The 26,029-nt window shown below is 51.0% G+C and overlaps 1 protein-coding gene and 1 non-coding gene across 5 annotated transcripts; both read left to right on the forward strand.

Moving 5' to 3' along the window:
- The first annotated feature begins 503 nt into the window (after positions 1-503).
- MED24 (mediator complex subunit 24) lies at positions 504-25,041 on the forward strand. 4 transcript variants are annotated; one of them, XM_045781607.2, is made up of 27 exons: positions 504-579; positions 962-1,127; positions 1,216-1,298; positions 10,952-10,990; positions 11,339-11,412; positions 11,763-11,995; positions 12,141-12,197; positions 13,652-13,763; positions 13,918-14,068; positions 14,361-14,474; positions 15,020-15,067; positions 15,480-15,562; positions 15,850-15,936; positions 16,396-16,507; positions 16,988-17,130; positions 17,825-17,862; positions 18,302-18,384; positions 18,704-18,882; positions 18,999-19,098; positions 19,417-19,592; positions 21,465-21,729; positions 22,037-22,218; positions 22,403-22,493; positions 22,786-22,885; positions 23,777-23,857; positions 24,197-24,345; positions 24,525-25,041. In XM_045781607.2, the coding sequence occupies exons 2-27, from the start codon at positions 998-1,000 to the stop codon at positions 24,639-24,641; spliced, it is 3,027 nt and encodes a 1,008-aa protein (XP_045637563.1). In that variant the 5' UTR covers positions 504-579; positions 962-997; the 3' UTR covers positions 24,642-25,041. The 4 variants fall into 4 exon arrangements, with proteins under 4 accessions (XP_045637563.1, XP_045637567.1, XP_045637565.1 ...); XM_045781609.2 differs by having other exon boundaries at positions 514-579; positions 918-1,127; XM_045781610.2 differs by having other exon boundaries at positions 528-579; positions 941-1,127.
- Positions 18,119-18,222, forward strand: LOC123781968 (small nucleolar RNA SNORD124). The gene has a single exon (XR_006776845.1). It is a non-coding gene; the product is annotated as a small nucleolar RNA SNORD124 (small nucleolar RNA).
- Positions 25,042-26,029: the final 988 nt, after the last annotated feature.

A 26,029-nucleotide genomic window follows, 5' to 3' on the forward strand; every position in this document is an offset into this window, starting at 1 on the left:
GGTCAAGCCCCAGTGTAGCCTTTGGAATACAGATGTGGAAATAAGAGCTCCGGTGAACCCAGGGGTGTAGGAGCACACCACACACACACACACACACACACACACACACACACACACACACGTGGGGGGGAAGGAAAAAAGAAAAAAAAAAGGTCAAGAAAGAGGAACATGTGTTGCTGAACGAACGCCACACCCCTGCTGTGCCTGGTAACCAGCACGTAATGAAAGGGTGTCAGAATATCATTTAAATGCCTGGTGGACAGTGACGTCTTTGGGCGACTCCTGCTAGCCAACGGTCTTTCCAGAGCTCTCCGCTTCCTCTGTCCCCTGAGTCTCTGACGCTTCAGCTCATACAGGTGCTTCTCCAAAGGAGAGAAACAATGCGGGCTGCCTAGCTTAGTCCCTTAGCTTCCTCGCTAGCCCAATCCAACGAACTACAATTCCCAGAAGACATCGCGGAGCGGCCTGTCTCTTGGTGCATTCTTATTGAATCATGTTTGTTACTCCCAGCCAATAGAAGTTAAGCTCTTTGATAAGTGTCAAGATGGCGATACCTAGGCTCTAGAAGTAGCTTGTACGGTAGGCTTAAAATTGGGGAGGTGGTGGATGAAAAGGAAATAGAGAATTACAGTTTCAAGGGTGGGGACGGTGGAGGAAATGGAGAAAAAAAACTCTGGATTTGGGGTGGTAGGGGCTGAGGGACGCGGCCAGAGCTGAGGGCTTAATTAGGCAATCGGGCTAGGCTTAACCCCTTGCCACCCTCTCCAGTTGAAGGAAGGATGATTCAGGAGGAAGGAACCTGACAGAATCCCTTCCTTGTCCTCTTCCCCATTTTTTTCTATCTAATTCCTCCGCCTCCCTTAAATTTTCCTATATCCGTTTCATTCAACTCGGCCCTCCTCTGTTCTTTCCTTCAGAATCTCCTCTCCCCTTTTCTTAGCTTAGTTTTTTTCCACCTCAGAGCTGACTGCCACCGGTCCCTTCTCAGAGTGAAATCATGAAGGTAGTGAACTTGAAGCAAGCCATTTTGCAAGCCTGGAAGGAGCGATGGAGTGACTACCAGTGGGCAATCAACATGAAGAAATTCTTTCCCAAAGGAGCCACCTGGGACATTCTCAACCTAGCAGGTCTTGAGTGAGGAAGGAAGGAAGGATGGGAGGGCTAAACCCAGAAAAGTTGTAACCACTCAGTCTTCCTTTGTTATTCCCCTTGCAGAAGCACTCCTGGAGCAAGCCATGATTGGACCTTCCCCCAATCCTCTCATCCTGTCCTACCTGAAGTATGCCATTAGTTCCCAGGTAAACTGCCCCACCTATTCCAGAGAGTGAGGATTTGAAGATAAAAGACTTGGAGTACAGTTGTCAGCTCACACTTGCTAGGGGAATTTGTTTGAACACAACACTTCTCCGAGCCTCAGTTTTCTTGTGAAAATAATAATACTTCATTGGTTGTGATGAATGTTACATTAACTTAGTCTATCAATAAATATTCATGAATGTGTCAGATCGTGGTGTAGACCCCGGGGATATAGCTGTGAGAAAGACCTGATCCCAGCACACAAGGAATTTAGTGGGTAATAACAGACATGAAAATAAGCAGTCGGTCGCAGGATGGGTTTATGATGTATGTTAAGGCAGTACTAGGGGAGTACATGAGAGAGGCACGGAATTCAGTCTTGAGCAATCAGGGAAGGCTTTCTGGAGAAAGTGATGTTTAAACCAAAACCTTATTGTTAACAGGAGTTAGCCAGGCAAATTGGTGAGAGGGTACAAAGCAGAAAGAAAAGCATATGTAAAGGCTGGGAGGCAAAAATCACATGTTGTTTAGGAACTGAAAATAATTTGTATGGTTAGAGCAGTAGTTTTGGTCTCAGGACACTTTTATGCTCTTAAAAACTATTGAGACTCCCACAAAGCTTTTGTTTATATGTGTTACATCTATCCATATTTACCATTTTAGAAACGAAAACTGAGAAATTTAAAAAATATTTATGAACTTATTTATTTAAAAGTAACAAAAAGTAAAGTCTATTAAACAAAGCCTGTTATATTGCATGTTAATACAAATAACATTTTAATGAAAACCATATTTTCCAAAACAAAAAAGCTAGTGAGGAAAGTGGCATTGTTTTACGTTTTTGCAAATCTCTTTAATGCTTTAATAGAAGACAGCTGAATTCTCATATCTGCTTCTGCATTCAATTGTTGCAGTAGGCTATTTTGGTTGAAGTGTATGAAGAAAATCTGTCCTCACACATCAGAGTTTTAGTTTGAGAAGGGCCGAGAATGTTAATAAGCTTTTCAGATAACTGGATATTCATTGACACACATATTCAACAGGTGATTGGAACTACATCAATGAACTTAAAAAAATTAATTGGTTAATTAATTATTTTTTTAAGTAAGCTCTACACCCAACGTGGGGCTTGAACTCACGACCCTGAGATCAAGAGTCACATGCTCTACCAGCTGAGCCAGCCAGGCGCCCCTCAATGAACTTCTTATACTCTGTTACATTAAAATCCATTGGTTTCTCTCTTGCACTTGAACAGATCTTTTACTCATGCATGATTTTATAATATCATGAATTGGTCATGTGGAAAATATCTGTTACTGAGTTACACAGATATTCCAATTGTTGACACATTTAATTATATGATTCACATGTCATGGAGCCTCTGGGACATTCCACATACTGTTGTGGGAGAATGAGAGTAGAAAAGGCAAATAACATCTTAGCAGTATTTAAAAAAGAGTTTTAACCTCACAGACTCCAGGGGTTCCTGGACCATATTTTGAGAACTGCTGGGCTAGCACTTCAAAAAGGAGACTGGTTTAGAGAGAGATCGGGAGGCCTGTGAGTGATGCTAGAGTTTGGACTTTATTCTAGGGTGACAAGTAATCGTTTAAAGAGTTTTAAGTGGAGGAATGGTGTGGTAGGATTTATGTGTGTGTGTGTGTGTGTGTGGAGATATTTCAGTGAGTTTTAGCAGTTGTATATACCCATGTCACTCACATTCAAAATAAGATACAGAACATTTCTATTCTCCCAGAAAGTTCTCTTGTGCCCCTTTCTAGCCCATCCTCCTATAACCACTAAATGTTTTCTGTCACTGGAGATTAGTCTTGTCTATATTCGGATTTCATAGAAATGGAATCATATAGCAAACACTGTATACTCTGTCTTCTTTTGTGTAACATAAATGTTTTTGAGGGACGTCTGGGTGGTGCAGTCGGTTAAGCATCCGACTCTTGGTGTTGACTAGGTCTGTGCTCTCAGGGTCGTGGGATGGAGCCCCGTGTCAGGCTCTGGGCTCAGTGCAGAGTCTGCCTGGGACTCTCTCTCCCTCTGCCCCTCCCTGCTGTGCTCTCATTCTCTCTTTCTCAAATAAATAAATAGGTCTTTAAAAAAATGAATGGTTTTCAGATTTATCTATGTGCTTGTGTATGTCATCAGTTGATTCTCTGTACATCGCTGAGTAGTATCCCTCAAGTGGCATGTAGTTCTTGCACTTCCTCTTTCCTCTTGGCCTACGTCCGCTTTCCATGTGAACACATGTTCATCTACTTTGTTCTTTTTAACTGCTGCATAATGTTTCATATGTACTGTCATATAGGTTTTTAATTTTTTATCGTTATACTCATTGTTTTCGTGGACTTTTTTTTTTTTTTAAGATTTTATTTATTTATTTGAGAGAGAGAGAGAGCACGATCAGGGGGAGGGGCAGAGGGACCAGCAGATTCCCGCTGAGTGGGGAGCCCAACATGGGATTCAATTCCAGGACCCTGAGATCATGACCTGACCCGAAGTCAGACGTTTAATTGACCGAGCCACCCAGGCGCCCCTCATTGAATGTTCTTATACTTACTTGTCTGCACTTCTGGGAATGTTTCCCTAGTATAGATACCTAGAAATGGAATTGCTAATTTAAAGAATTCCCACATATTCGGGGCGCCTGGGTCGCTCAGTTAGTTACGCATCTGACTCGATTTTGGCCCAGGTCATGATCTCAAGGTTGTGAGGTCGTGCCCGAAATCAGGCTCCGCACTGGGCGTGGAGCCTGCTTAAGATTCTCTCTCCTTGTCCTTCTGCCCCTTCCCCTTCCTCTAAAAAAACGATAAAGAAAGAATTCCCACATACTCAATTGCAATACATCCTGCGAATTGCCCTCCAGAAAGCATGGTATTAGTTTACACCCCCTCCGTGGTGTTTGACAGTGTTTCCCAATACCTTTTGAATGCTCGATAGAATTTTTTAAAATTCCTTTCCAGAAGGCAAAAAATTACATCACATTATAATTTGTACTTCTATAACTGTGATCTTGAGCATTTTTTTATATGTTTATTTGTTCTCTGTATATTTTCTGGGAATTGCTTACGCATATCATTTGCCCGTTTTTCTTTTGGTTTTTTTTTTTATTGTAAAAGCTTTATTGAGATATAAATCACATACTATACAATTTACCCATTTCAAGTATACAGTTTACTGAATTGTAGTATTTTCAGAGTTGTGCAACCACTCCCACATCAACTGAGAACATTTTCATCACCCCAAGAAAAATTCTTACTAATTTTTAAGTGTCTTAATATAATTGATCTTGTAATCCTTATCTGTTATTTATGTTTGAAATGCTTGGTCACTTTTTTTTAACTTTCTGATTTTCTTTTCTTTTTTTTTAAAAAAGATTTTATTTGTTTGAGAGAGAGAGCGAGAGCGCGTTTACAAGCAGGGGCAGTGGCAGGCAGACGGAGAGGGAAAGCAGGCTCCCCGCTGATCAAGGAGTCTGAGTAGGGGCTGGATCCCAGGACCCTGGGGTTATGACCGAAGCGGAAGGCAGACGCTTAACCCACTGAGCCACCCAGGTGCCCCTGGTGTTATTTTCTTAGCATGCAGACCTTTTTAATGTTTTTGTTGTCAGATTTAACCATTTTTTCCTATATGGCTTTTGTCTTGCTTAAGGGTTTCCCTGCTCCGTGGATCAAAATACGTTCTCCAATTTCTGCCAAAACTTCACTTTTATTTTTTGTATTTATTTTGCTTCATCCATTTAGAATTTATTGCGGTGTGAGGAAGAGATCCAAATTTATTTGTTTTTTCCAAATAGATGGACAGTTGCCTCAGCTGCCTTTATTGAATAGGCCATTCATCCGTATCCTAAATTCTCTTACAGACAAAGGTCTATTTCTTGATATTTTAGTTTAGTTCATTGATACATTTGTCTCTACTTACACTAGTGCTTTACTGTTTTATTACTTTACTTTTATAGTATATTTGGTGTCTGGTTAGGCAAGTCTTCCCTTAGTTGTTTTATTTTTCAAAAATTTCTTGGCTGTTTTCAGGTGTTTTCTTTTCCAAATTTTAGAATCAACTTGTCAGATGCTTTTTTAAAAATCCAATTATATATATATATTTTTAAATATTTTATTTATTTATTTGACAGGGAGAGAGACAGCCAGTGAGAGAGGGAATACAAGCAGGGGGAGTGGGAGAGGAAGAAGCAGGCTCCCAGCAGAGGAGCCTGATGTGGGGCTCGATCCCGTAACACCGGGATCACGCCCTGAGCCGAAGGCAGACACTTAACGACTGAGCCACCCAGGCGCCCCTAAAAATCCAATTATATTTTGATGGAGATTTCCTTGACTTTGTGCATTTGGGGAATTTGTGGATTAATTTTAGAAAGATCACTCTGGGGGCGCCTGGGTGGCGCAGCGGTTGGGCGTCTGCCTTCGGCTCAGGGCGTGATCCCGGCGTTATGGGATCGAGCCCCACATCAGGCTCTTCCACTGGGAGCCTGCTTCTTCCTCTCCCACTCCCCCTGCTTGTGTTCCCTCTCTCGCTGGCTGTCTCTATCTCTGTCAAATAAATAAATAAAATCTTAAAAAAAAAAAAAAAAAAAAAAAAGATCACTCTGGTGGTAGTTTGAGGAATGAGTTGAAGGCAGGTAAGACAGAAGGCAGGGAGACCATTTAATCAGGCATATATATATATATTTTTAAAGTTTATTTATTTATTTAAGTAATCTGTGCACCCATCGTGGGGCTCAAACTCATGACCCTGAGATGAAGAGTCACATGCTTTTCTACTGAGCCAGCCTCTCACCCCAGGCTTTTTTTTTTTTCTTTTCTTTTTTTTTTTTTTTTGCCAAGGATCAGATAATAAATACTTTCCATTTTCCAGGCCATGTGGTCTCTGTCACCGTTATTCTGTCATTATAGTTTTAAAGCAGATATAGATAGTATATAAGTAAGTGGACATGCCTGTGTTCTGATGAAACTTGATTATTTAAAAAAAAAAAGATTTTATTTGTTTGAGAGATTGAAAGTGAGCAAGAGAGAGGGAGAGAAGGAGCAGGGGGAGGGGCAGAGGGAGAGGGAGAAGCAGATTCCTTACTAAGCAGGGAGCCCGCTAAGCAGGGAGCCCAATATGGGGCTTGATCCCAGGACCAGGATCATGACCTGAGCTGCCAGATGCTTAACTGACTGAGCCACCCAGGTGCCCTCCGATGAAACTTTATTTACAAAAAAGGTGATGGGTCCAATTTGGCTTGTGAGCCATGGTTTTCCAACCCCTGATTTAGGCTGTTGCAGTGATTCAGGTAAGAGACGATATTAGCATAGGCAGTGGCAGCAGAGAAGAAGACGAATTCCAGAACCGTTCAGGAGGTGGCAAATGTGAGGGTTTGGTGGTTACCAGGATGAGGGGCATGGGCTAGAGAAAGTAATCATGGCTGATGGGATGATAAGGAGACATTGGGAGAAGGGTAGGGCCATTGTTACGGTTGGGGTGCAGCTGAGGGGTGGAGAGGACATTGATTTCGGCCGTTTTTTTTTTTTCTTTTAAGATTTATTTATTTATTTGAGAGAGAGAGCAAGCACGGTGGGGAGGGGCAGAGGGAGAGGGAGAGAGAGTTCCAAGGTGACTCCATGCCAAGCGTGGAGCCTGACGCAGGGCTCAATCTCACGATCCTGAGATCATGACCTGAGCCAAAAGCAAGAGTCTGACACTCAACCAACAGCACCACCCAGGTGCCCCTGGCCTTTTTTTTTTTTAAAATAGTTTTCTTGTGTGTGTGTGTGTGTGTGTGTGTGTGTGTGTGTATACACACACATTTTTTTTTTTTTAAGATTTATTTTAGAGCGAGAGCTAGAGTACTTGCAGGGGGAGGGCCAGAAGGAAGAGAGAGAGAATCTCAAGCAGACTCCCAGCTGAGCACAGAGCCCAGTGTGGGCCTGATCCCACCACCATGAGATCATGACCTCAGCTGAAATCAGGGGTTGGATGCTTGACCAACTGAGCCACCCAGGCGCCCCTGATTTTGGCCTTGTTAAGTAAGGTGCCTGTGTGAGCTATCAAAGAGAAGACACTTGGTAGGCAGTTGAACATATATGTCCGAACTTAGAAGAAGAGGCCTAGACTGGTGCTGTTGATTTCGGAGTTGTCGACTGCGGATGGTAATGGAAGCTGTGGGCATGGACGAGAGTGTCCGGAGAAGGTGGAGAGTAAGCAAAAGAAATGACCCAAGCCAAATCCCCGAGGAGCCAATCATATGTAGGGAACACACGTATGAAAAGGATTCCTCGTAAGAGTGTGAAAAGAAGAGGTCAGTGAGGTGGGAAGAGGAGCAAGAGAGAGTGGTATCGAGAGCAGCCGGGGGAGGAGAGGATGGAAGAATGAGGAAGCGTTTCCTGGTGTTGGGTGCTGCTGAGAGGTCCGTGAGATGGGAACTGAGAAGTATCCGTGGGGTTTGACAAGCAGTGTGTTGATGAGCCTACCCCGGAGATTCCTGCAGTGGTAAGGACACAAGTGATTGGGGTGGGTTGAATTGTGAACGGAAGGTGGGGAGGTAGAGACAACGAGCGCACAGAAGGCATGTCTGTGAGAGCAAGAGAGAGAGCGTGGTGGTTCATTGGAAATGGGGGGGGGTCTGCGGGAAGTTCTCTTAAAGATAGAAGATCTCGAGATGTGTAAACACTGATGGGAAGGCAAGGGGGAGAGCAAGGCTGAAGTAACAGAGGGAGGGAACTAAATGTATATGCAGGAGCTTCTGTGCTTGCAAAGTGCTATGCAAAATTAGTCACTGCTTCTCCCTTCAGAGTCAAGAGGCTCTTCGGTCCAGTGCTTGCACATAGAGGGCACTTAGGAGTAGTCGGGGGTGTTGAATATCAAGAGACAGGAGAGGAGAGAGCAGCCGCAGGTCAGTCGGGCTAGCCAGGTGTGCAGTGGGCCACATAGAGGGGCTCCAGCCTCCGGGGCTGGTGGTAGCTTAGAACTCCTGTGTTGATAGATATATTAAGAGTGAAATAGGTTAAATCCTGCCGTGAAAAACAGTTCAAACGGTTCGCCATGTGGAAAGTATTTTTAGGTCTCAAGAGTAGCAGTGCTTTATTGATACTGTTAGCAAAGACTTACTGGACGGAATTCTGAATTTGGAGATCAGAAATACATTAGAACATACAGCATCCCTCAGAACAGACAGAATTGGGGTGGGGGGTTCTGTTCTGGTAGTTTGGGGTCAGTTTCAGTGGGAACATCCAGCTCCCCCTTCAGGTTGGTATCCAGCAAGGTTCAGCTCTCTGCCAAGCTCTTGCTATGGGGACATCAGTTATAAATAAACAAACCCTCGCCTGGAACGTTATGGTCATCCTGCCCAGGCAGGCTCCCAACTTTCTGATCACCATCAGACACCAGCTATGGCTTCACAGAACATCTTGCCGAGCGTGGCGCTAAACACTAATTGCGTATTTAAGTCCTCTGTGTGTTTTGCTCTTGTTTATTCAAGAATACTAGTTAAAAGTGTCTGAACAGAGAGCACTCTGTTCACATGATGGAGAAATTATACACAGAAGACATTGCCATGCATGTAAAATTCACCATACTAAGGCCATTGAGGCTGACTGTGCTTTCTCCTGAAATCTTTGGAAATCTTTGTTCCTCTAAGGAAGACAACCCACGAGTCTGGTGATTATCCTGACAGTTTCTATCATTGTATTCTACTTTTTTATTTTGGTGTATTTTGCCACTGATGTGGAGTATATAAATGTAACTACTTTCTAAGCTATTACTCATATTTTATCAGCATGCTGTATTTATTTTTTAAAAATATGACAACTTAAGAGACTTTCCATAGGTTTTAATTTCATTCAGGACACCTTATTTCTTTTGAACTACATCTCCAATCTTATGGTGGTGATGAATATGTTTTACTAATAGAGATTTATTTTTAAAGTTCAATTTTTTCAGAATGCTAGTTCCGAGAATTCATCAATCCAAAGCAGTAAAGACTTACCGAGGACCTACTACGTGCTAGGCCCAGGCTAGGTTCTAGAGAAATAGATATAAATTCACCACTATTTCTTCTCCCAGGGAGCTCACAGTTCAGGTAGGATTTCCCTTAGTCAAATAAGCTTGAAAAGTATTGCTTACTATGTCTCCATTTATCTTAGATGTTTTCATTGTACACACGCATATTATGATTTAGAGATACCCTAGAGTAAAGAAAACTCTATATTTATTCTGTGGTTTCTCAAATTCATATCACACAGAAGCTGTGTGTGTGTGTGTGTGTGTGTGTTTGTGTGTGTGTAAAATTTCTTAACATCTTGGGGAATCTTTAGAATAACATCATGCAATAGAAATTGCTACAATAACAGAAATGCTCTGTGTCTGTGCTGCCCGATACAGTAGCTGTTGAGCACCTGCAGTGTGGCTAGTCTGACGAAGGAACTGAATTTTATTTTTTATTTTTTTATTTTTTTTTGACATTAGGAAGCTTTTATTGAGACAAAGCAAACAGTGGGCTAAAAATACTACAGCATGAAGGCAGGCTGAGGAAACCAATCTGATTTCTTTTTCCTCGATGGCAGCCCAAATGACAAACTAAAGACACTCCAAGATTACTATTTATACTTAAGGCAATTTAAAAAACGAGGTCTTAACCAAAAAGCCTGTACCTGGCATTCGAAAAAATACTTATATTTTTTGGATGGACTAAAAGAGCTAAATTGGCTATGAAAAATCTGTACAGCAGGGACCTGTTTTCAGCAGGTTAAGCCTATATACAAGTAAGAATCTCTTACTCTTGTAACATTGTCCTGTTTTAAGAGAAAATGTTTAACTCCCATGCCCTGCAGAGGGAAGGAACTGAATTTTAAATTTTATTTAATTTAAATTTAAACAGCCACATGTGGCTAATGGCTTCCCTATGGAACAGTGCAACCTTGGAAGCTACTTCGAGAAATGCTGATCCAGGGTGTGTCTTTCCTTACTCATTCTACAGACATTCTCAGCAAGTTCGTGGTGGTCACTGAGTAAAAGCATCCTTGTCCTCAAGGAGCTCCTAGTTTGATGGGGGCAGCAGGCACCCACTGTATTGTGAGGGGTATAAGGCGATTACTTGGAGCACATGGGGAAGAATTTCGGCTTTGGGTGGGAGGTTGGGGTTGGTCAGAGAAGGTGTCCTGGAGAAGTCCTAGAGAGTAAGTCCTAGAGAATCAGTGAGAGTGTATAATGAAATTCCCTACCTATTTCAGGGGGCAGCTGCTACCTGTTCATTGCAGGGAATGTTTGTTCGTCTCCATTTCTTGTCCAAATAAAAGTACTCTTTATAGAACTTGTAGGAGTAGAACAACATAACCTCATTCCTGGCCGTTCGTCTGCCGAGTAGCAGTATTTGAACCTTGTATATGGTGGACAGTGAGTGGCATGTGAACATGGAACTCGGCACCTTTGAATGGCCACCTTCATCTTCTCAGTGGGCGTGTGCTGATGATGTCATTTACGGTGATTCCGATAGGAGCAGGAATGGGGACAATGCCTCTCTTTTAATGGGCTGAGGAAGGCCTTTTGAAAGGGTTGAGGTTTTTGGAGAGCTGCAGAACCTTTAAGTGTCAGTATTCGATCCTGTCAGCTGTGCGACACTAGTCTGAACTCTCTCTTTCTTCTTTCCCTCCAGATGGTGTCCTACTCCTCTGTCCTCACAGCAATCAGTAAGGTATGACCATAGCCACTCACGAGCTAGGTGGAGGGCAGGGTGGCAGGGAGTTGGTAGTTACAGATGGGACCCCACCTCCTTGCCTGCTCTGATCGTGCGAACTCTGAGGCTGGACAGGCAGCACGTGATGCCTCTAGCTGGCATTGCTGCGTTCTGTTGGAGGGAGGGGGATCCCGGGAAGTAGGGGCTGGCAATGAGGAGCCAGTTTCCAATGTTGAAAGAATGCCGAGTCTGAAACCTGAGGTCGGAGGAAAGATGAGCAGGCGTCCTGACTATGCCATCGGCCTCATGTGGGAGACCAGAGGTCGACTGGGATGTTCTGTAGCATTGTCACTGTTCTTTCCACAGTTTGATGACTTTTCCCGGGACTTGTGTGTCCAGGCTTTGCTGGACATCATGGACATGTTTTGTGACCGACTGAGGTAATGGCGGAGCTCCTAACCTGGCAGCATTATCTTAGCATAAGGGAGAAGCTCCTAGCCCACAGACTGACACCAGCTCAGTGGGTTCCTGCGCTTCTTCCCACTTGCTCATCTGCACCCACCCACCCCCATCCTCTTCTTCATCCCCTAGGACAAAAGGCTTTTTCTCTTTGGAGTGGCTTTTTTGAAATCTTGTCCGGTGGAAGCTGATCGGGCTGTCTTCCCTAGGACTTTGCTAGCTTCCCAGCTCTCTTCCCTAGTAGGGGCGTGCCAGGCACTCTGGGGAACATTGGTGTGGGTCATATTTCAGCCTTTGGAGCCAAGACAGATTTTGCATCCTTTCCTGGTAGCTGTCACGGCAAAGCCGAGGAGTGCATCGGGCTGTGCCGGGCCCTTCTCAGCGCCCTCCACTGGCTACTGCGCTGTACTGCAGCCTCTGCAGAGCGGCTGCGGGAGGGGCTGGAGGCCGGCACTCCAGCCGCTGGGGAGAAGCAGCTTGCCATGTGCCTGCTGCGCCTCGAGAAGACCCTCAGCAGCACCAAGAACCGCGCCCTGCTCCACATCGCCAAACTAGAGGAGGCCTGTATGTCCCCCTGGTTCCCCTGAGCCCCACCTGCCACTGTTCCCATAGTCGGTTCTTTAATTCAGAGGGGAGAGGCAGGATGCCATCCCACTTCTTTCCAGGAGGATCTGAAATCATCCCACTTCCTTTTTTTTCTCCCCATAAGCATTGCATACATCCCAGGGACTTGGGCAGGGTGGCACCCGAGCCAATCAACCAACAGGTATTTACTGAGCATTATTGTATGCCCAGCACTGTGCCAAGTGCTGGGGGAGGGGGGTGGGGGGCTACGAAAGGAGCATGTGGCAGGGTCCCTGCTCTCAATAAGCATACATGCTAGTGGGGAGCAAGACCAGTATGTAATATACATGGAAGAAATTAGAGGACGAGAGAAGCACACCATCCATCCTTGTGTTTGTCTCCACACTCCTCATCTGAAAGCACATGACTCTTGTGTTTGAGTGTTGCCTGACACGTCCCTTTAAACATGGTACCTGTCTGCTGTCAGGCCTGTTGGATCATGCATCCCTTGACTCAAGTGCAGATGTGAAATATTGGAACCCTCCAGAGCCTGAGAGGAGACAGATCACCCGGTGGGAGGGGAGACTCTGGTGTTTCTGGATGTGGGGCCCAAGGCCACGGTCTTGTAGTGGCTTGAGACCGCCTAAGGATCTCTTATTCTGTAGTAACAAGAATGCTAGAATGGGTCACACCCAGGTCTTCAGGACCTGTTTGGAGAATTTATTATTAGGATTAGTGTATTAGTTACTTCCCAAAGTATGTTTTATTGCCTGTCAAAAGTCCAGATAAATGACCCCTCTGTAAAAATGGGCTATGTTGACAGCGTCTTACCTATCTCAAGCCCCTGACAAATGTTTAGTGGCTTGAAAAGTAAATGGATATTTAACTTAATTTTAATGGATCTCAGGTCTTGTCTTTTTGTTTCTTCCCCATGCCACATGGAGGTTAACGGCTAGTTGGTGCCAGTATTCATTATTTGACCCTCTGGAGTTGTAACTAGGATAAGTGACTCATAATTAAGTGCAAAATAATGCAGTATAAACCATGAGTTCAAGCATTTAGGAGGAGAGGTCAGTGGGTTGGACCAGTTGGGTGAGTTGTTGAAGGATCCGGGCTTGAACAAAGGCTTGAGGAGAGTGAGTTTGAGAGGTGGCGATGAATGAGCCAAGCGGGGGCGCCTGCAGAGGGGGTGAGTGGTGAGAGCAGAGGCCTCGGCAGGGCGAGGCAGGGGTGAGCCCAGGAGGCTGGTTAGGAATCTAGCTTGACAGCCGTAAAGACTGGTGGCCACTTGCAAGGCTGACCACTCCTGATGCGATTTGTGGCCGCCTCCCCGTTCCAGCCACTGGACTCCACCCTGCTGTTCCTCTCTCTGCCACTGCCTGTGTTGGGCCGCACCTGGGCTCTGAAGTCGGCTACGTGCATCCCCTAGAAGGCAGGCCTCTGGGGATAGTTTCTAGGGCCTTCACTGTTAGTGCTCACCCCCCTTCTAGAAACAGTGCATGCTGCCCTCAGGCCCCTGGCCTCCATGTCATCCTCAGGGGAAGCCTTCATATGTGGTTTTGAGGACCCAGGGGAGCCAAAGCTGAGGAGCTCAGGGCCAGTGTCTTCCTCTCCTCTGTTTCCCATCGTGTGTCTGCATTTCCTCTTCTCCACCAGCCTCCTGGACTGCCATTGAGCATTCTCTCTTGAAGCTTGGGGAGACCCTGGCCAGTCTCAGCAACCCCCAGCTCCGGAGCCAGGCTGAGCAGTGTGGCACGCTCATCAGGAGGTACAGGGCTCCCAGGCTGATGGGGGTGGTGGGAGAGAGGAAAGGCTCTGCGTGTGGCTGGGGAGTTGTGGCCCCTGGCCTCCGCCCCTCTGCTCTCACCTGCCCTCCACTTCCTGGCGCCCCACACTGTGCCCCGCGTGTCTGTTCCCTTCAGCATCCCCACAATGCTGGCTGTGCACTCGGAGCAGCTGCACAAGACCGGCTACCCCACAGTCCACGCGGTGGTCCTGCTCGAGGGCACCATGAACCTGACAGGCGAGACACAGCCCCTGGTGGAACAGTTGATGATGGTGAAGCGCATGCAGGTGGGGGGCCCAGAGTGGCCGCTCTGTCCACATGGCGGCCTGGCCACGTGGGGCAGTGGGGAGGATTCTTCTGGTACTTCTTGGGAGAAAGGGGGATTCTCCTGATTCGTGGTGGAAAGTGGATCCCTGTCAGGCAGGGTGGTGCCATTTCACGTGACATCCCTGCTTCTCACCTGTCCTGCACCGTCTCTGAGCTCGCCCGACCGCCCCCGCCTTCCCCCCACCCTGGGGCCTTCAAAAGATGCAGGGGGATGGGCACCCTCTTAGGCTTCACTCTCCGATCATCCCACAGCATATTCCCACCCCGCTTTTTGTCCTGGAGATCTGGAAAGCTTGCTTCGTGGGGCTTATCGAGTCTCCCGAGGGTACGGAGGAGCTCAAGTGGACAGCTTTCACCTTCCTCAAGGTACCCGGGACATGGGAGCAACAGAGCACCCGGTCTAGCAGTGGTTCTCAAGAAAAGCAGCGACACCCAGGATCTTTGTCCCGCATTTCTCCCCACCGGCATTGTCCGCAGCCTGCCAGGTCCCCCAGCGCAAGTTCCCATCGAGTCTTTTCTCTGAAAGTCCCGGGGCTATATTTAGCCGACTTGGCAGGCGCCTGCCATCTCTTAGCACACAGGTGCCGTTTAGCTCAGTCATCAGCCAGATTGGCGCAGGGCAGTTATGGGAGCCGGGGAAGTGGCCCTGGTCCTCGAATCAGGGTTCCTTTGGCTTATGGCGATTCCTTGTGGAGCCAGCAGAAGTGAGGGGTCCCTGTGTCCTGTAGGCATCGGGCACCGGACACTTGGATGCCTGCCAGCTTTCTAATCTGGCCCTGAGAGTGCTTTCGTTTCCAGGGTGGGAGGGTTCCTGTCTCTCTGCTCGGAGCAGGGAGATGGAGGGGATGCCTTCAGTTCTGGGTGAAAGAAGAAAGTGATCTTCCTGTTTCTCCTCTTGCCTCACTCTCTAGATCCCACAGGTTTTGGTGAAGTTAAAGAAATACTGTCATGGGGACAAGGTAATTTGGAGAAATGACATTGGGGGGGTGCATGGGAGTTGGCGAATCCTTGTTTCCACAAGGGCGAGGGAGACACAGGGGCAGGGGAAGGGTCAGCCTTGCGTCCTTGCATTTGGGTGCAGGCTGGAAATGTGAGCGCACCTGAACATCCGTGTGCGTCCACGCTTGCACACCTGTTCTCCGGATAGAGGCGGCCAGGCCACGCAGGACGTGAGGTGGCCCAAGGTGACCAGGGCCAGTGTAGAGCACTGGTCCTCTACACTCCTCCCCGTCATGTCCCTGGAAGCCAGTGGTGGGTGTGAGAGGCTTGTCGGGGTATATATCCGGTGGGGTGTCCTTGTGAGCCTGCGTCACAAGCTATGGGAGGAGTGGAGGGCCTAGAAGCCAGAGGGCAGCTCCTGGTTCTTTGTAGGACTTCACCGAGGACGTCAGCTGTGCTTTTGAGTTCCTGCTGAAGCTCACACCCTTGCTGGACAAAGCTGACCAGCGCTGCAAGTACGAACTGCCCCGCTCGCCCTCGCTCTACTCGAAGGTGTTCTGGGCTCTTGCCCTGCTCCTCTGTGCTAGACAGACCTCAGGGGCCTGTCACCTGGTTCGTTCCCCTTGGCAGGGGGCAGGAGGCAGTAGCCCTGTCATTGCCGAGTGCCCAAGCCCGTCTACCATCCCTCAGGCACTCAAAACATTCTTCATCCTGAAGGAGGGACCAGGCAGGGGCCTATTGTTCCCACTCCCCAATAATCCCTGCCGTGTGCCCAGGCCGCTCATTATCTTTTCCCTCACAGCTGTGACTGTACAAAATTCCTACTCCAAGAATGTAGCAAGCAGGGGCTTCTGTCCGAAGCCAGTGTGACCAACCTCATGGCCAAGCGGTAAGCGTGAGCTCCCTTGGGCTGGCCGAGGGGCCGCTTGCCCTCCTTCCCTCATGTCTGGTCTGGACCGCTGGGTGCCCTCTCCCCACCCCACCCCCGCCCCCCCCTCCCCCGTCCAGGTGCCTGGGGCCATGCCTGGGGTTACCAGGAACCGCAGACACCAGGGTTCTGCACCCGTAGGTGCTGCACTTGAATTCCCACCCTCCTCTGTGAGCCAAGTAAAAATGCTAAATCTTCCTTTAATCTCAAGTGGACTTTCAAAATCGAGGTAACGATCAGTGAGAAACTGGAGCAATAGTGACTGTGGCTATGCTTTCATAAACGTCACCCCAACCCGAGAGGTTCTCCTGTGCTCCCCACCTTCCCTGGGCCTCTGCTTCTGGGGCCGGACTAGGGAGCACAGCGGGAACTAATCTCTATTTCTTTTCCCTTCTCTTGGCGAATGGCTTCTGGCCACAGCGCAGCGGACCGGGAGCACGCCCCGCAGCTGAAATCAGGAGAAAACGCCAACATCCAGCCCAATCCTGGGCTGATCCTTCGGGCGGAGCCCACTGTCACAAACATCCTCAAGGTGAGCGTGCCCTTCCCTTGCCTCCAGCGCCATCTCTTCCTCTTTTCCACTTTTGCCTCTACTTCCAGGTAAATAAACCGAGGCCGTAGAGCTCTCTGTCTTCTGGCTCTTATAAGTAGTTCCTTTGGAAGTAGAGAAACAGGCAAGGCAGGGAAGCTGCCATTGAAAACTCACATTTGTTGAGCGTTACTTGGAAGCAGGCACTGAGGTAGGGGCTTTCACCTGCTCCCGCAGAAGCAGGGGAGAATCTCACCCCCGCCCCCCGCCATGATCGCAGTTTAGTTGAGAGGGATGGATCAGAGAGCAAGGATAGATTTTGGGAATGTTTTTCCAGATGGGAGTCAGAAAAATATAGATTGAATTGTAGGTTGTGGTATGCCATTTAATGGGGACATGTGGAGAGGGAAGCTGCGGTTAGGCTGTATCTGAGGGGGGGTCTTCAGTTGTTCTTCAGGACTTGATTTCCTGTTGTGTTCCCAGACGATGGATGCAGACCACTCCAAGTCCCCAGAGGGCCTGCTAGGAGTCCTGGGCCACATGCTGTCCGGGAAGAGTCTGGATCTGCTGCTGGCCGCTGCTGCTGCCACTGGGAAGCTTAAATCCTTCGCCCGGAAATTCATCAAGTAAGGAAGGCTGAGCCCCTGTCCAGGACCGGGGAGGCAGGTCTGAAGGAGGAGGTAGCAGAAGAGGGGCAAGGCACTGGGGTCTGGGTCTCCCTGGAGACGCCCAGGGCAAGCCAGAGCGTCCCAGTTGAAGAAGCTGGGGGAGGGGTCAGGTCTCTGGACGTCCAGCGCTCATGACGTGGATCTGTTTGATGAGATGGGAGGCATCGAATGGCGGATGTGGGGGGTTTTGGGTTCGTCCAGTTGTCAATAAGGGGCTCTCAAACACTGTTGACTTTTTTGGTTGACCTGGAATTTGATATATAGAACTTTGTTCCATCCAGTGAGCCATTCTCTGGGCCTTGGAAATCATTTTTTTTAAGATTTTATTTATTTATTTGTCAGAGAGAGAGAGAGAGCTCAAGCAGGGGGAGCAGCAGGCAGAGGGAGAAGCAGGCTCCCCGCTGAGCAAGAAGCCTGATGTGGGACTTGATCCGAGGATCCTGAGATCATGACCCAAGCCAAAGGCAGACGCTTTCCAGGCATCCCTGTCTTGGAAATCTTTTAAAAATAGAAAGCATTGTCTCCTGTGTAGCGGTAGTGTTCATTTTAAGTTTAACCCCTAATTCAGACTCTAGTGACTGCCTTTTTGGACAAGTGTAGCCCCCTGACCCCTTGCCCTGCTTGCTGTGACCTGTCTCAATTCCTCCCCCAGTTTGAATGAATTCACGACACACGGCAATGAAGAACTCGGTAGGTCAGCTCTGTGCACCCGTAGACCCAGCACTGCGGGCAGGATGGTGGAGGGAGAGAACAGGGGAGGGCAGAGGGCCTGTTGCTTCTCCTGGGGAGGCTGTTTTCTCCCCTGAGCAATGACTGACTGAAGCTTTTGGGGAGCCTTGAAAGGGGAATGCTAGGAAAAGGATTCTTCCAAAACCACCTCTGTCTCTTACCGTCGCCCTTTATGATTTGGTTGGGTACTGGGAAGAAGGAGGGTATGAGGAGTCTTAGATCCCACGGAAGGAATGATGTTCCAGTTGAGACTCAAGAAAAGGATTCTGAGCCTTAGAGCTTTGAAGCAGCCAGTTGGTCACTGACCTTCCTTGAGGCAAATCCTGATCCCATCCCGATTCAGAGCAAGGGCTCTGGGCCCTGTTCGGGGCTGTGGGGTCAGCCTCCTTGTTTTCCGTAGCCAAAGCAGCCTCCGTTCGCGCCTTGCTCTTCGACATCTCCTTCCTCATGTTGTGCCACGTGGCCCAGACCTATGGCTCAGAGGTGAGTGAGAGGAGAGCAGTCAGGATTAGGGGCACCGGCATTAGGGGCGGGGAGAAGGGAAAAGAAATGACCAGTGGTCTCCTAAGCCAGTTAGTTCTGCTAGTTGCAGAACGCATGTGCCCCCACCCCTGGCCAGTGCATAGATGCCCCCTGGGTCACATCCGAATCCTTCAGTGCCACATCCACACTCACCACTAGGTGGCAGCATAGCCCCCGTCTTTCTCCCTTTGACCACTTTAGTCTTCAGGCTGGAAAGAAGCAGTGGGGTGGGAAACTGAGGCACAGGGCACTGGCTGCTGACACTCCCTTCCTTTCCTAGGTGATTCTGTCTGAGTCGAGCACAGGAGCACAGGTGCCCTTCTTTGAGACGTGGATGCAGACTTGCATGCCCGAGGAGGGCAAAATCCTGAACCCTGACCACCCCTGCTTCTGGCCTGACTCCACCAAAGTGGAGTCCTTGGTGGCCTTGCTCAACAACTCCTCGGAGATGAAGCTGGTGTCAGTGGCCGTGTGTCCGCTCCAAGGGTGGCGGTGGGGGCAGACCAAGACCCTCTGTCTCAGCCCATCCCACACTCCCCCCTGGTGATTTTTCTCCTATCCCCACCCCCTCGTAGGCAGATGAAGTGGCATGAAGCCTGTCTCAGCATTTCAGCAGCCATCTTGGAGATCCTCAATGCCTGGGAGAATGGGGTCCTGGCCTTCGAGTCCATCCAGGTAGCCCCGCCTTTCCAGCAGCCTTCTCTCTTCCCTGAGACACAGAGCCAGTGTTTGCTAGCTCGTTACGCTTTCTAAGAAGGAGAAGACCCTTAAATCCAGGAGCTCAGGCTCGGTTGTTGATCTTCCTTGTAATCATAGGCTTAGCCCCTCCCTCCCACCCAGGTGACTTTGGGCAAAGCATATTTGGGGTGGAAAGAGGTATGGGATGTGGTCCAGGATGCCACCTGCTAAACTTAGCTGCCCATGGAGGCCGGGGAAAGTGATGGGCAGGGAGGGGGAGATAGTAGCCTCAGTCACCCTTTCCCCTCCCCCCAGAAAATCACAGATAACATCAAGGGGAAGGTGTGCAGTCTGGCGGTGTGTGCGGTGGCTTGGCTTGTGGCCCATGTGCGGATGCTGGGGCTGGATGAGCGTGAGAAGTCCCTGCAGATGATCCGCCAGCTGGCTGGGCCGCTGTATAGTGAGAACACTCTGCAGTTCTACAATGAGAGGTCAGTAACCCACCCCCTCCCTTCTGGAACGCTGTCGGCCTGTTGTGAGAAGGCAGCGCCTCCAGTAACCTGTATCCCCCTTTTCTCTTAACGTTTCCCAGACATGCTGCTCGCTCACTCACTCACATTCTTATTTACGTGTTCACGCACTGACTCAGCAACATGGAGTGTCTGTCTCTGTGCCAGGAATGTTTAGGACCCAGCACCTGCTGTGTCCCAGAAACACAGACCCCGAATTGCTCTGATGCCTGTCTTCAAAGAGCTCAAGTTCTGGAGAACTAGCTCACCAGAAGATCAGAGTGGTTGTCTCAGCTGTGGCACGGTCTAGGCACGGAGCCCATCCGTAGAACTCTGAACCTTGGGCCTTCCCACCCTTGTCATCCTCCCACCTGCCTCTCTCTCTCTCGGGACATTTTGCTGCCTTGACTTCTCAGAGACTTGGAGGACCTCCCTGGCGACTTCATCTGTGTTGAGTTCAGTGGTGTCGGTTCACTCCCCCATCCACTAACTTTCTTTTTTAAATTGTGGTAAAAAAGACATAGCATTTACTGTCTTAACTGTTTCTAAGTATATAGCTCAGCGGTGTGAGGTATTCCCGTGGTTGTGAAACAGATCTCCAGAACCTTTTCATCTTGTAAATCTGAGGCTTCGTACCCATTAAGTAACAACTCACCCCTTTTTCCCTCCCTCAGCTTCTGGTAACCGCCATTCTACTTTCTGTTTCTGTGAGTTTGACTCCTTTAGGTAGCCCGCGTAAGTGGACATACAGCGTTTGTCCCTGTGCCTGGCGTGTCTCACTCAGCATGACGTTCCCAAGGGTCATCCACGGCGTAGCCTGTGTCGGATTTCCCTTCAGAATCATATTCCATTGTGTGCATGCGCCATGTTTTGTTTATCCGGTCATCGGTTGATGGACACTTGGGTAGTTTCTGCCTCTTGGCTGCTGTGAATAGCACTGCCAGGCAGTGAGCATGCACGACCAGTGAGCTGGGAGAGAAGGCTCCCCGGCAAGGTGCCCCAGAGGGCCGAAGTGGGAACATCGTCCCAAGACGTGGTCGGAGAGGGTCTGTGAGGTTGTGACCTTTTTCCTCGCTTCCTTCTCTCTTCTTCCCTCACGTCCTTCCGCCCACAAGTACCGGAGGGTTTGCTCTGACAGAATCCATGCTAAGCACCCTGACTCCTCCCTGGGTGAGGAATGGTGGGAATCTGTGGGTGCATCACGCAGGTGGACAGAGTGGCGCTGAAAGTCTCCGCGGCTTTCCCAGAGCCACCCAGCGTGCCAGGAACAGTGAGCACTCACACCCGGGTCTGAGTGCTAACTCAGTCAGACTGTTCGGGAGAAAATTCCTGGATATACGCTTCTGTTTGCCCAGCTACCCAAGGCCGGGAAGAGTCTTGTGGTGCAGCCCTTGGGCCCCTGTCCTGGAAGTAACAGTTTACTTTGGGAGGAGGCCAGGGCTGGGCGGGGAGCCCCCCCCCCAGCACTCAGCCCAGAGGGAAGTGATTATATTTATTTACATCCAGGGATTGGCAGGGCTAGGTCTGGGGGATGGGGGAAGTTGGAGACAGAGAGAAAAATATGAATATATCTCTGGAATAACCTGGTGGGGGGGAGCAAACTGCTTCCCCCCCCGCCACCCCCACCCCGGCCTTAGGCTTTGTGCCCAGCAGGTGAGCGGCCTGCTAGAAGCAGGACTGGTGGGGTCAGGTCTGCTAGGGGGTTGTGACTTCCTCTTGTGTCCTCCCTCAGCCTAGAATGGGGTTAATTCCCCAGGAAGATTTCCGTAACCCAAGTCCTGGGAAAAGTCTAGCCTGGATGTTTGCTCCACTCTTGCCTGAACCTGAACGTCAGGTGCTCTCCCCGTCCCCCAGGGTGGTGATCATGAGCTCGATCCTGGAGCACATGTGCGCTGACGTGCTGCAGCAGACAGCCACCCAGATCAAGTTCCCGTCCACGGGCGTGGACACCATGCCCTACTGGAACCTGCTGCCCCCCAAGCGACCCATCAAGGAGGTGCTAACGGACATGTTTGCCAAGGTGCTGGAGAAGGGATGGGTGGACAGCCGCTCCATCCACATCTTCGACACCCTGCTGCACATGGGCGGCGTCTACTGGTTCTGCAACAACCTGGTTAAGGTACCTGGGGTGCGGTGGGGGGGCAGACCCGCAGCCAGATCAAGGCTGGGGGAGCAGGTGTCCTCAGACTCAGGGAGACAGCAGAGAAAAGACCAGGTAGGACCAAAGTCCTGCACGCAGCCTGGTCAGCAGGACTTGGTCTCGGGGTCCCTGGGCTCTGGGGGGAGCCACCTCCTCAGGGAGCGGTGGCCAGACGCTGATGCCGAGTGAGGGCTGGAGCTGCACCTGGGGCTGCCCCGTGGGCCCGCCCAGGGAACCCCGTGTCGGGAGCCCACAGCCCCTAAACGTGCCTGTGCTGCGCACGCAGGAGCTGTTGAAGGAGACGCGGAAGGAGCACACGCTGCGGGCGGTGGAGCTGCTCTACTCCATCTTCTGTCTGGACATGCAGCAAGTGACTCTGGTCCTGCTGGGCCACATCCTGCCGGGGCTGCTCACCGATTCCTCTAAGTGGCACAGCCTCATGGACCCCCCCGGCACCGCTCTCGCCAAGTAGGGTTCTCTCAGAGCCTCGGGTCCCCACAGCGCTGTGCCGGGTGCCGCTCGCTGACCGAGGGCCGCGCGGGGAGGCCGGGCTGTGGGGGAAGCCCTGTCAGCTGGGGCCCAGTCAGCGCCGGCCCAGAACCTTCTCCGGGGCCCTCTGACTTGACCCTCTCTTCCTGGAACCCTTTGCCAGGCTAGCCGTCTGGTGTGCCCTGAGTTCCTATTCCTCCCATAAGGGACAGGCGTCTTCCCGCCAAAAGAAGAGACACCGTGAAGACATCGAGGTAGGGGAGCCCTCCGTTCACTCGTTCTTGTGCTCAGCAGGCATTTACTGAGCCTTTTGGGCGAAGAGGCACCTTCCCAGGCACAGGCCGTGGCCCAGCGTCTGCAGGGTGACTGTGCGAGGGGGTCTCTCACTGGGGCTGTGCGAGGCTGAGGGCAGCTGGCCACGCGGGGCTGCCGGCAGAGGCGTGTGGGAGCCGACTGCCTCACTCCTGTGTGAGCTCCAGCGCTCTTCCCTGGTAACGGGAAATTCGGGGGCCCGGGGTGGCTAACAGTGACCCTCTCGTCCTCCAGGATTACATCAGTCTCTTCCCCTTGGATGACATGCAGCCCTCAAAGCTGATGCGACTGCTGAGCTCCAACGAGGAGGACGCCAACATCCTCTCAAGTCCCAGTGAGCGTGCAGACTGGGCTGGGTGGTTCCTCCTTCCCTGGGAACTGACTCCCGCCTGGGAAAGCTGCTCCACGTAGAACCTAGCCGCCGGCATCTTTGCTGGTCAGAGGGCATGTGGTGGGAGTTTGTCCCGTTCTGCCCCCCACTGCTGCTCTGTTTTCTGCCTGCGGAGAGACCAGAGGTTGCTGGGGATCCCTCTCAAAAGAAAGGCTCTTCTGTCCAGACCCCAGCCCATCCCCGGACACACCACAGTCCCTTCCGTACCCTTTACTCACCACAAGTGAGTTCACTACCCTGGGCACAGTCTGTGCCATTGACTCACCAGCTCTGGCCTTCCTACCCCTGAATCAGGCCCCGAGGCCTGGGATGCTGCTGCTCCCCACTCTTCCTGCCTGAAGAGCACCCCTCCCCCTCAGGCTCCCCTTGATGTTATTACCTCTCCCTGCCAAGGGCTTCTTCCGTGGCATTTAATTTTTCCTGTTTCCAGAAATTTCTTTTGAGTCTAGAAGTTTCTCTAAGGCCTTTTAGGCATTAGGGCACCAACTGTGCAGTTGAATAGAGGAAAGATGCTACGTCTGCCACCCATAAACCTTACGACCTTGGGCTGGTTACTCAGCAAATCTGAGTCTCAGTTTCTTTGTCTGTGAAGTGGGGGTGTGAGGCTTATGTGGCCTGATCTGTGTGTAGCCTGCAGATTGGCACCTGGCAGTGCTCACCAAATGTTCTCTCTTACCTCCCTGAGATCTCTGTATTCAGGGACCCTCTGTGACTCTGGATCCAGGACCTTCCTGGGCAGGCCCTCCACGCTTGATGGGTGAGGGCGTCCCCTGGGCAGGGAGGTTTTGAGGGTAGGGGGCCTTTGCCTCAGGTTCCGTCTGCTTGGCCCCACAGCTGACCGCTCCATGAGCAGCTCCCTGTCAGCCTCCCAGCTGCACACGGTTAACATGAGAGACCCACTGAACCGAGTCCTGGGTGAGTCCTCCCACTGCCCTCCAGCCAGGGTTGGGGGGTGGGAGGGCTGAGGCCTTGCCAGCTGGAGGGGGGCCTCTTGGTGCCCCTTCACCCCTGTTAGTGTCCCCATCTCGCTTCTCCATCTTCCCAGCCGCTGGCCCTCCTGTCCCCCCAGGTCCCCATTCAGTCCCTCTCCCCCCTGGCTTACTTCCCTTTCACACTTCGTCTTTTTGACACACACCCCCCTTGGGGGGCACTCTGAGCCCTAATTTCTTTTTGCTTTTTGATGCCACCACCTCCCAGCCTAACGGCTTCTCAGACCCTTCTCTTGGAGTGCTCACTGTCCCCCGTTCCGCACAGCCAACCTGTTCCTGCTCATTTCCTCCATCCTGGGCTCGCGGACCGCCGGCCCGCACACGCAGTTTGTGCAGTGGTTCATGGAGGAGTGTGTGGACTGCCTGGAGCAGGGCAGCCGAGGCAGCATCCTGCAGTTCATGCCCTTTACCACTGTGAGTGCTTCGCCCCTGGGCGTGGCGGTCCCCACTTCTCGCTCAGGTGGGGGCAGCCAGTCTTAGCAGAGCCTGGGGTTCAGGGACAGCCCTCAGAGTAGGAGGGCCTCCTTCCTCCCGGGACGTGGCAGCCACTACCGGGCAGCCCCAGCGATCAGCTGTCTGTCTGTCTGTGGCAGGTGTCAGAACTGGTGAAGGTGTCAGCCATGTCCAGCCCCAAGGTGGTTCTGGCCATCACGGACCTCAGCCTGTCCCTGGGCCGCCAGGTGGCTGCCAAGGCCATTGCTGCGCTCTGACAGGCTTGGAGTGGCCGCAGGGGCCGTCTGGGGGACCGCAGCCCCAGGCGCCTCCGAAGGGAACAGTGAGGAAAGATGAGACATCATTGCTCATATCCACGTGATGTAAGAGCCCTATGTCATTTCCAGATAATTCCCCTGTCCTGACATCTGACCTCTAAGACGTCTCCCAATTTCTTTCATAATTTCCTCTGCCCGCTGCCAGCACCTAAAGAGTGTGTGCGGCCTGGCTCATAGCCCGGGGCCCTCGCGCCCTACAGCCCTGCCTCGCCCGCCTCCCCCTCCAGCAGTAGGTGTACCTCTGGGAACTTTGCAGGTGCAGAGTGTGTATATTTATATTTTTGTAACACACTAGGGAAGTTCCCCTCAGCTCATTTGTAAATAAAGATCTTTGTGGGTCCCCGTGAGTCCAAATGGTGTCAGTGCCCGAGTCCCTCGGAGGCAGGGAACGGCATGTTCTCCTTGGAATCCCATGTGCGGTGGCCCGGGGAGGGCTCCGTCCTGTGGCGGAGGAGGGCCGGGCTCAGGTTCCTGTGTTTGTCCACCCAGCAGGGGCAGGGCTTCCCTTCCTCAGCCCCGTGCTGGGCGATAAGGAGTCAACACCCCGCCTACCCCCACACCCCAGAGCAGACTTAACCCCGAGAAGGGAGAGGTTTTGGCTAAAGGCCCCACTGGTGCTGGGGTAGGGTGTCCTGTCCTTCCGATGCTCTCCCACTAGACCCAACCCCACCCAGCAACTGGCCCCGAGTCTGATCTGTGTGTCTCTAGAGGAGGACTGGGCGGTGAGGGGCAGGATCTGTTTAACCCTTGCTTGCCCTCGCCACACATGCGCAAGCCCCAGCTTCTTCAGGACCGGGCCGAGAGCGAGGGCGCTGAGCCACGCAGCTGGGGCTTCTGGCCCCGCTCAGCCAGACCTTCCTTTCTGAGGAGCCAGATGGAGACGGGAAGTGGGAGGTGCCTGAGGAGCCCAGGGGAAGCCTCGAGATGGGGGGCTGGGGACCGGTGGGCCATCTGGCCTTTCCCGGGTCGGGTGGAGGCACCCTGGAACCACAGGTGCATCTTTGGCTGAGGACACGGAGGGGAGAGCTTCCAGCCTGTGGTGTGACGCCGCCCCTCCGATCTCTGCTTCTCTCTCACGTGCACCTGCCCTCCCGCCCTCAGCAGCCCGAGACCAGCAGGAAGGCGGCAGCTGCTTCCCGCTCCATCCGAGGCAGAGCGGGGGGAGAGAAGTGCAGGGTCGGGAATTGGAGTTTTGACCCAAGTGGTCACCTTGAACTCAGATCCTGATCTGTAAAGGGCACGTACTCTGTCTCTGTAGCTGTGAGCACGATGGGCTGGAGTGTACGGAGGGTGGCAAACGGTAAATCCTCCCTTGCTTCGGGGTCTGT

The sequence above is a fragment of the Ursus americanus genome, chromosome 23 (genome assembly GCF_024610735.1).
Source record: "Ursus americanus isolate L20-20 chromosome 23, mUrsAme1.1.p, whole genome shotgun sequence".
Classification (NCBI taxonomy): Eukaryota; Metazoa; Chordata; class Mammalia; order Carnivora; family Ursidae; genus Ursus; species Ursus americanus.

Bases quoted from the DNA above. Each gene is read 5' to 3' on its own strand.
- MED24 (XM_045781607.2), top strand. From the start codon at position 998: ATGAAGGTAGTGAACTTGAAGCAAGCCATTTTGCAAGCCTGGAAGGAG. The intron at 1,128-1,215 runs GTCTTGAGTGAG...TTCCCCTTGCAG, and splicing joins GGACATTCTCAACCTAGCAG to AAGCACTCCTGGAGCAAGCC. The intron at 1,299-10,951 runs GTAAACTGCCCC...CTTTCCCTCCAG, and splicing joins AGTATGCCATTAGTTCCCAG to ATGGTGTCCTACTCCTCTGT.